The sequence below is a fragment of the Channa argus genome, chromosome 9 (assembly GCF_033026475.1).
Source record: "Channa argus isolate prfri chromosome 9, Channa argus male v1.0, whole genome shotgun sequence".
In the NCBI taxonomy this organism is placed as follows: domain Eukaryota; kingdom Metazoa; phylum Chordata; class Actinopteri; order Anabantiformes; family Channidae; genus Channa; species Channa argus.
The window spans coordinates 14,248,221-14,263,032 of NC_090205.1; the positions used below are offsets into that span (position 1 = coordinate 14,248,221).

The 14,812-nt window shown below is 40.6% G+C and overlaps 1 protein-coding gene across 7 annotated transcripts in view; it reads left to right on the plus strand.

Annotated features, from left to right (window-relative positions):
• LOC137132914 (FERM, ARHGEF and pleckstrin domain-containing protein 1) overlaps positions 1-14,812 on the plus strand; it is a 45,859-nt gene that overhangs the window by 18,856 nt on the left and 12,191 nt on the right. For 5 of the 7 annotated variants that reach the window (XM_067515939.1, XM_067515940.1, XM_067515938.1 and 2 more), the window contains exons 3-13: positions 6,132-6,236; positions 6,339-6,381; positions 6,589-6,667; positions 7,805-7,902; positions 8,300-8,414; positions 9,678-9,825; positions 10,046-10,141; positions 10,239-10,405; positions 10,521-10,589; positions 10,678-10,753; positions 11,358-11,571. In XM_067515939.1, the coding sequence (XP_067372040.1) occupies positions 6,132-6,236; positions 6,339-6,381; positions 6,589-6,667; positions 7,805-7,902; positions 8,300-8,414; positions 9,678-9,825; positions 10,046-10,141; positions 10,239-10,405; positions 10,521-10,589; positions 10,678-10,753; positions 11,358-11,571 (1,210 nt within the window). Of the gene's footprint in view, positions 1-3,834; positions 3,977-6,131; positions 6,237-6,338; positions 6,382-6,588; positions 6,668-7,804; positions 7,903-8,299; positions 8,415-9,677; positions 9,826-10,045; positions 10,142-10,238; positions 10,406-10,520; positions 10,590-10,677; positions 10,754-11,357; positions 11,572-14,812 lie in introns of all 7 variants that reach the window. The other 2 variants (XM_067515937.1, XM_067515935.1) reach the window with 2 other exon arrangements.

Genomic DNA, 14,812 nt, shown 5'->3' on the forward strand with positions numbered 1-14,812 from the left:
CCTGAAAAATATACTGTGAAGAGTACTTCATCACAGTAATGCTAAAAACAAAAAGATTGACCATTGTCTTGAAGAAAAATTTGTTATTCATTTAAACAAGAATTAAAGCATTGCTACTTTGCCATAACTCATACAGCATAATCACAGTTTTCTGTTGCTTCATGCTGTATATGTACTGTATGCCGGGTCCATCAGTGCCAGTTAAGCCTAAAGCTGACTCACACATGTGATGATGATAGTCTTAATGTTGTTATCCAGCCTCTTGCTTGTGAACGTTTCTCAGGTTGTTGCATTTCCATTTGTGTACGTATGTTAAGCTCATTCGTGTCTCTTGCTGTAAAATTTAGCCAAGCCAGAATCTCCATATTAATGATGAACCTAATAATGCATACTCACCATATCTTAATTGTATTCCATATGATCACTTTGCTGTATCTCTCTCTCTCTCTCTCTCTCTCTCTCTCTCTCTCTCTCTCTCTCTCTCTCTCTCTCTCTCTCTCTCTCTCTCTCGATCTCTCGATCTCTCGATCTCTCCAACACACAGCACAGAAGACATCATAGTGTCTGACATAGTGATTATGTAGATCAGTGTGTTTGCGCCAATATTATCAAGCTGCTGTTTATACAGGCAGGATGACACATTTTCTTGTTTTTAATTAACATACCTTAGATATTAATTTTCCAACAAGAATGTGTCACATCTGTTTAGTATCTAATGGGTTTGTGTGTGATTTATAGCTCGCTTGTCCCTTATCAGTCTGAGTCAATGCACAGATCACAAATTGAACAACTTTTTGCCTTCCCTTAAACATGCTCTGACATTAATTTTTGATTTCTGATTGTCTTACAGTCCCAGCAGTGTCCATTTGTTAATTTATAAACAAAACATAGAAACAGGGAATGTAGTTTCAGTAACATTTTTTACATTTCAGTTAGTTTAAACCATCAGATGTCATCATAAAACCTGCCATATCTGATGTATGTTTAACATGCCAAATTGTCTTAGCTAGCTCCCTGGTGTATTCTATAATGTGATTGTTTGCTCTTAAGGTCAAGCAAGGCCTGACAGGAGCCTCCTGACAGTCAGTCCAGGTCATTGAACAGTACCTCTTTGACACATTTTTGCATTTTGATTATATATTAATAGCTTGTCCTTGTGAGAGGTTATGGTATACTTAATTAATCTCCTAATTAATTTATTGATTGTTTTTACTTCACTTCATAGTTTAGGGTCTCCACAGTATTTACTGTACAGCAACATGAGGGAAAACATTGTCCCCACATTCTGCAGGTGGAGCAAGTTACATCTTTCTGCAAGATGTAATGCTCATCCAAATGAAACTACCTGCTGGCTATTGTTATTTATTTATTTGCTTATTTAGTATGATAGTTCAGTGAATGTTTGGCAGCTTTTCTTCATAAATTACACAACTACGTTTTACAACTACATTGCAGGTCTAATAAAACTACTAAATGCTATTCATGAGACAATATTTATTACACATTTTTGTAGTTGCATAGTTGTATAATATTTACATTTTGAAACACTCTTTTTGTGTCATTTCACTCTTGAATGTGTCGATAGCAGGTTAAAATGCATCACTTTTTTTCTTTCTGCTTTTTATCTAACGAAATATGGACTTTCCACCTAAAAGTAAAGTGACGCATCCTCCCTCTAAGTGACAGTAATCCTCAGCTTTGGGAAGGCGTGTGAGTGTAGAAAAAACAGCATGAGTCCAGAATTTGAAGCATCCTGAAAGGGATTCAGGCAGATGAAGGAAAAGGAGGCCAATCGTTTCGGTAATTCCAGCTGCCTTAAAAGCCCCTCTTGCCCTCTGCTAATTTTAACCATACTACAAGTTACGGTAGGCTGAGGCATAAAGGAATTATGTGCATGTTTAACACAGTAACAAGGCTTAATATTTGCAAGCATAGGTAAACATTGTAGTTTCTTAGTTGAATCTCTGCTACTGCTTGTTTACTGTCTGCACTAATGAAGCAAACCCACAACTGTTAGATCTGTCTTCTGATCTCTTCTTATGGTGCTCTACTAACAGTGGGAGGTCCATGCACAAATGCACAGTGCTCTGCCCTTTTAGGTATTCAGGACCACAACGGTCGCAACAGGACACTTAATTATTCTTTATGCAAAATCAATATGTTTCTAGCAGCCCAGACAGACTGTGGGGAGGGCAGGCAGGCCAAGTGGGGGGTGGGTGGGGGGATTGTACAAGAGGAGGAGGAGGAGGAGGAGGTTGTGGGTAGCTATTACCATCTCACTTTCTTTCGATTGAATTCAAGGAACATTATTTTCATGGTCGTCCTCTCGGGCCTGGAGGCTGGCCTGCTGTGACAGAATGACTCTGACAGCTGTGGAAGCCCAGTCATCATTTTTCCATTCATTTTGTGTTGATATTTTTCATCTGCAGTTTGGGAGATTTGAAAGTAAAAAAAGCAGGAAAGAGCAGGATGAATCTTTATGTCTAAATTATTTCATTACTCAACACCTTCTTTTAAGTGTAGCGCTGCTTTTGGATTTAATTATATATATTTTTTTGCTGCATCTGAGCTAAAGCACCATGTTTTATTTTGAATATGATGATATAAAGATTGTCCCAATTATGAGCACACTCTGGCACATACATATTCATGGGCACACGTCGGCATGTGCCGCGAGGGTATGGAGGTTATTTGCAGGGTTTTAGTAGCTTTGCCTCTCTCCACTATTCTCAGTTTTGTGCTATAGTTGAGTCACCCTGGGAACCTCTGCACCACATGACCTGAATCTCAATGAGTTTCAGCTGCCACTGACCTCTCTGTCCTACCCTTCACTTACAGTGCAAAGTATATAAGGTCACACACATGAAAACACACACACTTTACACATAACACAACCCATGCAAAGATGGCTACCTGCATTGCAAAGTAATTTAAAATGCTGTGCTATTGTTTTATTGCAATACAATTTATGTTAAGTATGTGACAGACAGTCAGCGGTGTCTTGAAATAAGTTTTCAATAACACCATGAAAACTCAGTCTGGGAATATACATGTGCCTGCTACTGTGTGCAGCTCTGTAATCTCAGCCCAGCCCTGAGCAGTGTTGTCAGAAGAGCCACTGTTCACTTATAATGTAATCAGAATGATTCCTGGGGTTTTCCACTGCTTTCGCTACTACTTCCTATGTGTAGTGTAGAAGTTGCAACTAGTAAAACTGAAAGAAGTTTTTGCCCTGCAAAAGGGATTCTTAGTGTGGTATCACATAAAAAAAAAAAAAAAAGCAGTTTAATTTCATGCTAAGCCTATTTTCTGTCATATCAGATGAGCACTGCACATAGTTGGATTCCTTACTCCCTTCTTTAAATCACACAGTCTGTTTCATCTTTGACCTCGATCAGCTTCCTGTGATGTTGCTGAATGTGACAGCAGTAAACCTCCCACTGTTAGATGACTGCCCCATTACCTGTATCTGTCAATACAGAATACGCCACGCCCAAGAAATTATAAAAAAAAAAAGTACATTGTTAAATCACTGTCCAAACAATGGTTCACCATTTGGCTTGAATGCCATCAACCCCTCAGTGCAGCACACCCACCCAGGCACGATACCCTTTGTTCTTTCTGCTTATCTGTAGCCTAAAGGCACTGACAGTCTGTTTACACTCATGCTGTCCCCCCTCCCTTACTCCACACTCCCCCAAGAGAAGTTCAGTGGGCCTGGCTTATTCCAAGTGAAGTGAGCTATTCCAACAAGTCCTGGAGAGAAACACTAAAGGGAGCACATAACAAATTTTCACCTGACCTTTTTGTTTTGGGCTTTTTTTTCACTGACAGGCGCTGACTAACGGGAAATGGGGGTAGGGGAGGATGAGGATCGGGGTTATTTGGTCTACCCCGAAGTGGAAACCAATGCAGACATGCGCAGACATCGCTGTCATCTTTGCTTAGCCTCTTCTCTCAGCCGGAGCATGCGGAGGTCAGTGTAGTGATGCAAGCTTGCTAGGCTTCATACACATGTAAACAGGAGTAGCATCCTATGAGCCTATGTTCAAACAGACACACCCCTCCCTCCCTTGTGTGTCTGGCCCAGAGGCCGCTGACTCTGGATGCCCCTGTGTAAACCAACACAAGCACTTTTATAGATAGAGGTCATAAAAAGGAAGATTGGTGACATTTACTTGGCACTGGCTATAATGAAGGAAATGTCAGCTGAGCTGTGGCTGTTACCTTTCTCTTGGGGGAGGCTCTTAACATGTATGGAAAGTAATGAGGCCTCAGGTGACAGCTGTATGGCAGAGTGAAGTAGCTTCTACTGGTTGTGATTGTGCAACTGTTTAATTGTCCACATGTAGTTAAATATCGTCAGCTTCTCAGAACACATGACTCTTACATGCCAGCTCTCATAATACCATAGTTAGAGTTGGAATTTAGAATGCAGTCTGTTTCAATCGGTGTCCTCTGAATGCCTGTGCCAGTCAATCTCAGCGACTTGTGCTTCATTAGTGACAGTACTCTCATTGTATTGTGGAGGCTGCAGTGTCAAATGGCAGCACTATAACTCCAGTCCGCAACAGCTGCATTTAATCAAGCACTGGCCGGCTCTAATCAGCCTCTGCCTTACCCATCTCTGCTTGGCTCATGGTCATTTTACACTGACAGCAGATTTATAAGGCTTTATATGAGAGTGCTCCAGTGAGAGAGAAACCTCAACCTCCAATGTATTCAGCTTTTTTTTTCTTCTTCTTCTTCTTCTTTTTTTTTCTCTCTGTTATTATTCCGTGAGCGTCTGCAGAGCACATTTGTCCAGAAAACATGAGACACAGAATTTATTCACGGTTGGTTCCCCACCAGTTTATTAAGAAGTTTGTGGTTCGGTGTGTGGGTGTGTGAGTGTGGTTGATGGCCTCCTTCCCTCCAGCCTCCTTGTGGCCTCCTTCATCAGCTCCATCACCATATGGAAACAGCTGGTCCTCCGTGTTAGGATGCCCTCTGCACTGCATGAGACAGCCTGGAGAGTGGTGCTACACACAGGGAGAACACACACAGTGAGGAGTGGTGAGGGTGGGGAGACTTGTTTTGCCAAGATTAGGGATTCAGTTGTGGAAGTGTAAACCCGCTCGCTAAGCTGATAGAGCTTAATTTTTTAAACATTAATAGAAACACAGACGCAGAGTTCTTTGCCTTTGAAACACTACAGAGATTTAGTGGAGAGTGTCAGCACGGTTCAGCTGAATGAAGGGACCTCTTGTAGTAGCGTGGACCTAACCAGCTCACTGTGTTTTTGTGCTGCTGTTGAGGAGAAGCTGCTTTCTTGAAACATAGTCAGAACTCACAGCCCTGGATCATTATCTAAGCCAGGGAGAACTGCTACTATAAACACTCACATTCTGCAGCCGTTTTACATTCTGCACTGTTGCACCCCAGTCACGAGGAAGCAGCCAGGAAGAAATTTCCCTGTTGGGATCTGTGTCTCCTCAGGGCAACTGGAACAGAAGGGTTTCTGTGGAAATCCCTGACATTTATTTGACCTTGCATGAGAATGTTTCTCCAAAGATTGTTTTTATTTAATTTTTTTAAGGTTTCTGTGTTGTCACATTGCAAGTCTTTGTCAGAGTGTGGGCAGTGAAGTCACTCTTCAAAGTGTTTGCGCATTCTCTATGTGAAGTGAGTCAGGATAAATGTGGTCAGCAACACCAGAGTCTTTAACCCGTTCTGATACTGTATCAGATTAAAAGGCAGCTGGTCCAACATCAGCGACAGCAGTGGCACTGAAAACTCAGATCAAAGACGGGGTCCACCTCCCTCTCGCTGCAGCAGTGGTTGGCCTACTGAGCCTTTGATCGCCTGAAAGGAAGAAGGGATGATACTGTAGCTAAGGAATTTAGACAAAGACAGAGTTTGCCATCTATTTACTGACATTAACTAAAGCCTCTTTGGTTTCTGACTGCTCTGTCACTGGGGGTTCCTGAGGTTTGGTTGTTCTTCATTTGAGGACAGGAGTCTGAACAGTGTCATTTGATTGGATTGCAAAGAACAAAAGTTCAAATACAAAAAGCAGACATGAACATAAAAGCTATCCACATGTTATTTTAAGCCAAATTCTTTGGTTTTCTCCTTTCTCTCATTCACAGCAAAAAGCCTCAGGCAAGGTGCTATTTGACCTCGTGTGCTCCCACATGAACCTCATTGAGGCTGACTACTTTGGCTTGGAGTTTCAGAACCATCAAAAGATGATAGTGAGTGAGGATGGAAATAAAAATGACAGAGTCTTTTTATATACATCTCAGAGTTTGATTTGCATAAACCCAGCTAATTTTTACCGTCTTTTTTTTCTTCAGGTTTGGTTGGACCACATCAAGCCCATTATCAAACAGCTCAGACGTAAGTGTTTCAAAATGCTAATGTTACAACATCTTTTAGAATACCTTTGGTTTGAAAGCTTTTATCTGTAGAAAACAGCCATCCAAACATTCGAATGACTCTAAATTAGGATTGATATGAATCATATACTTATGACTATTTTGCAACTAATCTTTAGAATTTTAACTCTTATTTTGTTTTATTACAATATTAATTCATCTTCCATAGGACCGAAACACACAATCTTGAGGTTTGCTGTGAAATTCTTCCCTCCAGACCATGCCCAGCTACTGGAGGAGCTGACAAGGTGAACTCCTTTTCACATACACTGTAATTAAACTCCTTCAAACTCACATCACGTTATGTTTTCCTGTTGCCATTGAAATGCCCATTTATATAGGGTATGTCAATTATTTTAGCTGTGGTTGGAAGTGATCGTAAAAGCATAAATCAAACATGTGCTTCAATTCCCAAAAGATTTATTCCCTCCTCAGCTATGCAACTCACATGTCATCGCTGCCATGTTTCTGATTTAGTCCCCTAGAGATTAGCATGGAGCTAATGATTTTTTTTTTTTTTTTGGTTTCTGTTTCCTCGTTCTGGAGCTGTCACGTGACTTGCATGTTTTTACATCCAGGGTGGAGAAATAACGGGGACAGAGAACGTAATTTGCATTGGTTGTGGAAGCTCTATTAAGGGTTCCTGATTCCTCGTTCCATTTTAATATCAGTAGACTTCTTCTATGTATTTATAACTACTTATAAGAGATGTTTTTTTTTTTATATAGCGGCTTGTTAATGTTTCCATTGATAATAGACATACAATAACAATAGATTAACTTACATTCATGCACCATTTATTAACTCTTTATAGACATATATAGCACAATATTTAGCTACATGTACATATGCACACACATATATAAAACCTTTAACTGACTTTAGTGTTCAGCTGTATTTTCTTTAGGTCTGCTGTGACAGATGGGACAAACTCAAACAGTTTCACCACCCTATGATGAAATTGGCAACACTTCTTATCCAGGAACCTGTGCACTTTGTCACACATATTCTGACAATTATGTACAAAGAAAACTAATTATTAACCCTTTTATTTAGACTGTGTTGGTTTTCGATCTGGCCCACATCCAAGAGAAGCAGCTCTTTAACAAAGGACAGTCAGTAAATCTTAATAATCAATAAATGATTTCACTTAACTTAATACTGTAGCCACGCAATTCAAAATGTTTACTTGAGCAACTTCTTTTAGACCATAAATGAAGTCTTGTATCATAAAAAACACAGTTTTAGTGATTCCCTTATTCTTGTGGATGAATTCGGCTCTATTTGTTGAGCTGATCCAGAGGTTTATTGGATTTATCTCCAGTGCTGCTGGAAACCATTTCCACAATACTCTGGGGTATAATATGAAACCTGTTATTGTGCAGATACCTGTTTGCCCTCCAGATCAAACATGATCTTTCCTCTGGACATCTGACGTCCAATGACAGCAGCGCTGCACTGATGGTCTCACACATTATCCAGTGTAAGTGTCTGTCATGTTTCCTCATTTAGCTCAAGTGACCAAAGTGTTGACAGATTAGATAACTCTTTAAAAACACTTTGTATTTAATTCACATTGAACTTATCATCAAACGTTGTCATTTAGCACACTGCACACCATTACAAATTGATTATCTGTGTGTTGCTATGGATACCTTTCAGTTAGATGCATTGAACGTAATCTTGCAGAACAGATTTCGAGCAGCTACACACGTGATTAGACTACACAAATTATTATTGTTAATTTTTATGAAAAGCATCACTGAAGCTGTTCTGGAGGTTTACTTACTCTCTTTTGTCACCTGAGTATGTGTGTGTGTGTTTTTGCAGACATTTATACATTAACTTAACCTTTTTTGCTATTTTCTCCTGCATTTAAGCTGAGATTGGGGACTTTGAGGAGAGCCAGTGCCGGTCACACCTCCTCAACAACAACTACATCCCAGATCAAATGCCCCTGATTGACAAGATCATGGAGTTTCACTCAAACAATAGGTGAGTTCTAAAAACAAGGTACAGTATATTTTTGGATCCAAAAGCCCCTCTACATAAGATTGCTAAAACAGGAGCTGAACACAAATCATGTTCAACTGTGAAAAGGAAAAGTTGTTTCAGTCCTTGTGCACATCCCACAGGGGAAGTATTATTGTACAGGTGTCACATTCAGGAAACCAGTCTCAAATGAATGGGTTGTTTCTCAGTAGTGCTCTGTGGAGTTTTTTTTTTTAATTACAGACCCACTAAAAATCCTACAGGCCAGTAGTGGATTTAAATCTGTGTTCTACACTCTATCAGGAAAAGGTTGCATTGCTGCAAACTGGGATCTGAAAGCTTCCTTCAACCCATAAAAAACTCAGACAGCTGTTATGAGCTGGGTCAGTGGGTTAGAAACCCAGATTTTTTTAGTTTATTCTCAGGTGTCTAATGCAGGAGTTCTTGTGAAGTGAATAATGTTATTGAGCTTGACTGTTTTTCCCAGTTCTTTCCCTAGTATCTGCCTTTAGTTTAGGGCGGGATGCTACTGGGAGTAAATTATTGGATACCTTCCAGATTTCCTCCAACCATCCTGCCTCAAAATGTCAAAACCATCAGTGCACAAGCTTGAATCTCAGCCAAAGCTTTGCAAGCCCTTGTTTCACCTCTACATCACCATAGGCTGCTCCAGAGATGGACACACAGTGGGCGGCTGGTGATATACATGAAAGGAGCTCAATTAGATTTGACTGCTCTCTTTGACTTGCTCTTTTTCTCCCCGTAGGCTTTCTTCGTTGATAACTGTAACTGCAGTCCTTCTGGCTGGATGCCATGCTGAGTTAAATCTCTGATTAAGCACCATACACAGGAAACAGGAAGGCTTATCTGCTGATAAGAATTAGAAAAGTTAGTTAGTGTTTGCAACCCCTCCCCAACCTTCCACTACTGCTCCAAAAGCTCAAATAATCATGAGAAATCTGGATCCACTCGGACTTGGTCTTTTACCTCAATTAGTGAGACACAGAGCAGGATGACATTTATTTGTCCAAAAAGGTTCTGAAAGAATAATCAGTGCCACGGTGGGCTTTTGTTAAGTCAAAGTGTTATAACCTGGGAATAAAATGAGCCTCTTTTAGTTAGTGCTTCAAATAATCTCCTGTGTCTAGTCTTGTTCAAAGCACACACTACTTTTTTGAAAACCAACATAAGAATTTAGCTCTATTATGTCTATATTTATTATTTTTTTTGTGTTTTAACCTGTTATTGTTGCGTTTTGTGTTGCAGAGGTCAAACACCAGCAGAATCTGACTATCAATTACTAGAAGTGGCCCGTAGGTTGGAAATGTACGGGATTCGCCTTCACCCTGCCAAAGATCGGGAAGGCACAAAATTAAGCCTGGCTGTGGCACACACCGGTGTTCTCGTCTTTCAGGTGAGCCACACTGGTTTGTAGGTGAACCTGTGTGTGAGAGTGTGTGTTTGAATGGTGATTGGTGTAAGTAGTCCAAAAGGCACAGAGGTGGATATGAAAAAACTGTGATCAGCATTTTGCATCTGTTCATTTGTGGTTCTCCGTCCTCTTTCTTGGGAAGGTTTGCCTGTTTGGTTGGTATTGTGGACTTATAGGTTAATCACTATTTTCATCGCTGCAGGGACACACAAAGATTAACGCCTTCAACTGGTCTAAGGTTCGGAAACTGAGCTTCAAGAGGAAACGTTTTCTCATCAAGCTAAGGCCGGATTTAAATGTAAGTTCTGTTTCTGCGATATAATCTGTGTTGTAAAATCATTTAATAAAAGAATTATTGCCATTTTAAATTATGTCGTTATTTGTCTCTATTTCAGCAGAGTTCATATCAGGACACTTTGGAGTTTCTGATGGCCAGTAGGGACTGTTGTAAAGTCTTCTGGAAGATCTGTGTTGAATACCACGCTTTCTTTCGTCTCTTTGAGGAGCCAAAGCCCAAGCCCAAGCCTGTGCTCTTCACACGAGGCTCTTCCTTCAGATTCAGGTAGAAAGTTTGCATTGTAAAGTTGGTTTCAGCCTCTCAGAATCGCTGTCTACTAGCAGTGTACTACAGTTCTGCCTAAAGGCACCTTTACCTCTCCTTGTGTTTGTCTCTGCAGCGGTCGCACACAGAAGCAGGTGATTGATTATATGAAGGAGACTGAGTTTAAAAAGATTCCATTTGACAGGTAAAGACTAGAGACATGTTGGACATACTTAGTCTGTATAAGGGTACTTAAAGTGTGTAACACTGCCCTTCAACGTTGTGTCTGCCAGGAAACACAGTCGAGTCCAACACAACAGCCGCCTGTCACCGGTTCCTTCTCCACGTCACAATGAAGTGCCAACAGCAGTGAGTGTCTGAGTTTCTTTAGCGCATCTACAGTGCACGAATGACCACAAAATATCTGTGCTGTCTAATGACTCTCATCATGGTTGTTATAGGTTTGACACATACTTTATATGAGTCTTACTTTACATACTTGTCTTACATACTTTATAACCCTTTGGCATTAAGGCCACGTTAGTGTGCGTCACAAGAAAGCTTCTGGGCCTGTCAGGGTGTCCAACCAACTGGATCTTTGATCACAGTATACACTACTATGCAAGTCTAGTTTATGTCCACATTTACATTGTTTGGAACTTCCCTTCTTCCTGGATTCTACAGTATTGCGTTATTTATTGGCGCATGACCATCAAACCAACAGTAGTAGTATGCTTTATGCCACCTTTATGATCAAATGTGGACACGTTCATCTTCTGCCTAAGCTTTTGGAGCATGCACAAAAGTTACAAACAGGCTCATCAAACCTGTCAAAAACTCTATAGGGTACTTTCAAGTGAGACAGAATAAATAAAAAAAGTAGCATATTATTAACAATCCAAATCAAAGAAAACCATGAATAAAAAGCAATCTTGAAATTCTTTTATTCTCTGCCTTTGTCTATTTTTGTCAGAGTGGTGCTGCCAGTGACAGAGTGGACTCTTCTCCTCGGCGTCACTGGACAGAGTCAGCATTGGTGAGTGCAGAAGACCCATCAGGCTCAAGGACTACGAGGGCAAGTCCATCTCAACAGAGAAGTGGCCATGAGGAAAGAACGGGGTCAGTCTCCAGGACAGAAGACACTAGAGGCTCAACAAGACAGACCCACCCAGAACATCTAAGTACAGGTCCAGCATCTGGGGCTGCAAGAGGCAGCAGCTCTTCCATCCCCTACATTGACTGCAATGATATAGATAACGATTATCACATGTACATCCAGGGTGTCAGTTTGAATCACAGCTGTAGGGAGCAGGCCTTATGTCATCGTGGGTCTGGCTCTGGGAGCATAAACAGGGCTCAACAGGAGCATTTTCTGGGTCGGATGCAACACAGGGAGTCTCCTTCTTTTAAACCATTGCTCAACATGAGCCATGAGTCAGATGAGTCTCCCAGGCAGTCCTGCCAAATGGTTGACCAAAGTCCTTTCCATGGCACCATGGCAGATGTCAGTTCTTATAGTAGAGGGATGCATAGCAGCAGCCCTCTCACAGGCCCACATATGTTGGCTTCAGTGAGTGGTGTCACCAGTCCTGCCCTGGCTACCATCCATCAAGCAGCTCCTCACCATCATGTTGAGCATAATGGCTCTGCTTCCCCTAACTTCAATGAAGGTCAGTACTCCCCCATCTTAAGTCATTCTCCTCACTTACAGAAGCCCCACAGAATGCATCTAAAGTCCAAGACAGACCCAAACCATGTAGCATCCTCCCCACAACCAGGTCCTCTTCTGTCTGCGGCTGAACGTATGGCTGCTCTAGAGCGCCGCATAATGGCCAATGGCCTCTCAGCACCAGGTAGGTCCAGGTGTAGTCCAGGGCAGAAACGTTTAGGGCAGGCTGGTGTCACACATGTGGGCGCAGTTGAAATGAATGACTGCACCACCACTAGTGGTTCAGACTCCAGTGAGTCGGAGGTAGAGCCCACCAACAGGGACAACAGCCCCCTGGTTTGTGAAAACCAAATGGAGACGAATTCTTTTTCCCCTTTACTCAGGAACAAGTTTTCCTTTGGCAGCCTCCAGTTGGATGAGGAGGCAGATGAGGACGGATGCCATGCCTTCAGCGATGATGATGGTGGACAGATTTCCAGCTGTTAATGCAAAGAAAGCACAAACAGCTGTGTAGTGAAAGAACTCAGTGTCCAATGGGTGACAGATTATTTCTATCAGGAGACTACTTATATCCCCACACTCCATGTTCGCAGTAGATTTCTGAAGCACAGCACCAGCTACTAAAAACACTTTTGAGCCCTCTCTTTCATGGAGAAGTAGTTCAAATTGCTAGATTGTATGAAGAAAGGAATGTGTTAAGAGTTTTCTTGTTTGCTGCATGAAGGGGCTTACTCTCCCCGCCCCCTCCCCCGATTCAATTTGCACGTCCCTACTGAATTACACAAGTGCCATGTTAGGCTTTAACTGTGAATAGCTACTAATTAATTAAACCCACAGAGACTACAGAGAATTAGTGTCTGTTTTTTGGGGTTTTAAAATTCAAGATGATCAAAACAGAACGTATTGTTCCAGTTGCACTTTTTCTCACACACTTCACTGGATCTTGTTGTAGAGTTGTTGAATGTTCAATTCCGTTTCTGTCTCATATGCCTTATGATTTCCCACAGGGAAATACACATTTCATTCTGCAGTTGTCTGTAGACAGAATATTTGATCTTTTTTTTCAGGTGGATAACTTGAAAAAATTGGTCTTGTTTGTACAGTTGTATGAAAAACACACCTTGTGTTAAGTGTCAATCTCCTTTGGAGACCTGTGAATGAATTATTGTGAAGGTTATTGTAAGATTTCTAAGCATTTATTGGCCATAATGTCCTTTTTATGGTATAACACTGTTTGTGTGGCGTGTAACTGTTTTGAGAGTTGCATCTTTAGCCATAAGTGTTTGTTGTCAAAGAGGAAAGTTAATTGATATCGTGCAAATACCATTTTGATCATCTGATTAGTATTGTTAATGTTGACAGTACAGCAGAGACGGTGTAGGAGACTAGCAGTGGCTACGTTAGAAAAGAAAATGTTTAGCTACTTCTCCGCAGTTTATAGCTCTTTAACTCACTGTTGACATCTCCCTTTGAACTTGACTCATGCTTGAGTCTCACACATTTTCCCACAGTTACGGTGTCCACAGACTTTACTTTTATTTCTCTCTTTTGTTTTTTGTTTTTTTTATCTTTTCAGTATTCTTTTTCACTTCTGTCTTTGTGCTTGTTTTATCTGTTTATCAATGTGATGACGTTATATCACACTTCTTTCTGTTTCTTTGTCCAATATATGCATTTGTCTGTCAGCATGAAACTTTTTTTTTTCTTTTTTTTTTTTTCATGACTGCATGTAATCTTGTTCTGTCACTCACTTAAATGTGTGTGGTGAAGAAAAAGATCTAGCTCACTGCTGTCTGGGTTCCTTTCTGTGCAATGATTCAGTTAATTATTCCATAGGAGAGAAAACACAAGCTGGGGGAAGTGGGTTACAGATGACAGGAGCTTGGGAATATAGGAAAATAGAAGCAGATTTCAGTATCTGTGGGTATGTGTACAGCATGTGTGAAAGGCATTTTAAGATCAGCACCTCAAAGTGTTTGAGTCTCTTGGCTCATCAGTCACTGTTGACTGCCTTTGCAGTAGTCCCAGATGTTTCCAGCACCGACATCAAAAAGCGTAGTGAGATGTGGTTTAATTTTTCTTGGTCTATTTTAGATTTTCTGAATGTTTTGATGCTTTAACATTATCAAAAAATGTCAAAGCTGCATGACATTTATTAAGCACAGAGAAGATACATTTGTTTGTGGGAATTACTGGATCACTGCAGTTGGGGGAACCCTCCTTGGTGCACAAATCTCTCTTATAGACCTGGAGTACATAACTGACAAGGAGATGGTAGAAAATACCTGTTTTTAAATTTAGCTATTAAACTCTAAACCCTCTAACGTTGTTTGTCCTGGGTCTGTAGGCGAGACTTGTGTGTTTTTTGTTGTTTTTTTTTTTCAACCTCTGACTTTCTTAAGGGTGGATTTCCAATGCATGATAGGTGTGGTACACATTATTTTGCATGTTGTGTGCTGTATCTACTGTAATATATAAGTAATGCTCACAATCACTTCACAGTTCATAGTTTCTCCACATAGTTTCTCCACATTCTTCACAGTAGATAATTTGATTTTAGAGCTTAGGCCTTCATGCAATACTTAAGTGAATATTTTTTTTTAATAAAATATAAATACACAGTATTTCTACAAGTTAACTGTCATTAATATAAGTAAATTGAATATAAAACAAATTTGCATTCATTGACTGAATTATGTATGTTTGGTAATTTTGACACGGATTATAGCAATTACTATTACTCATAACAAAAAATCTTT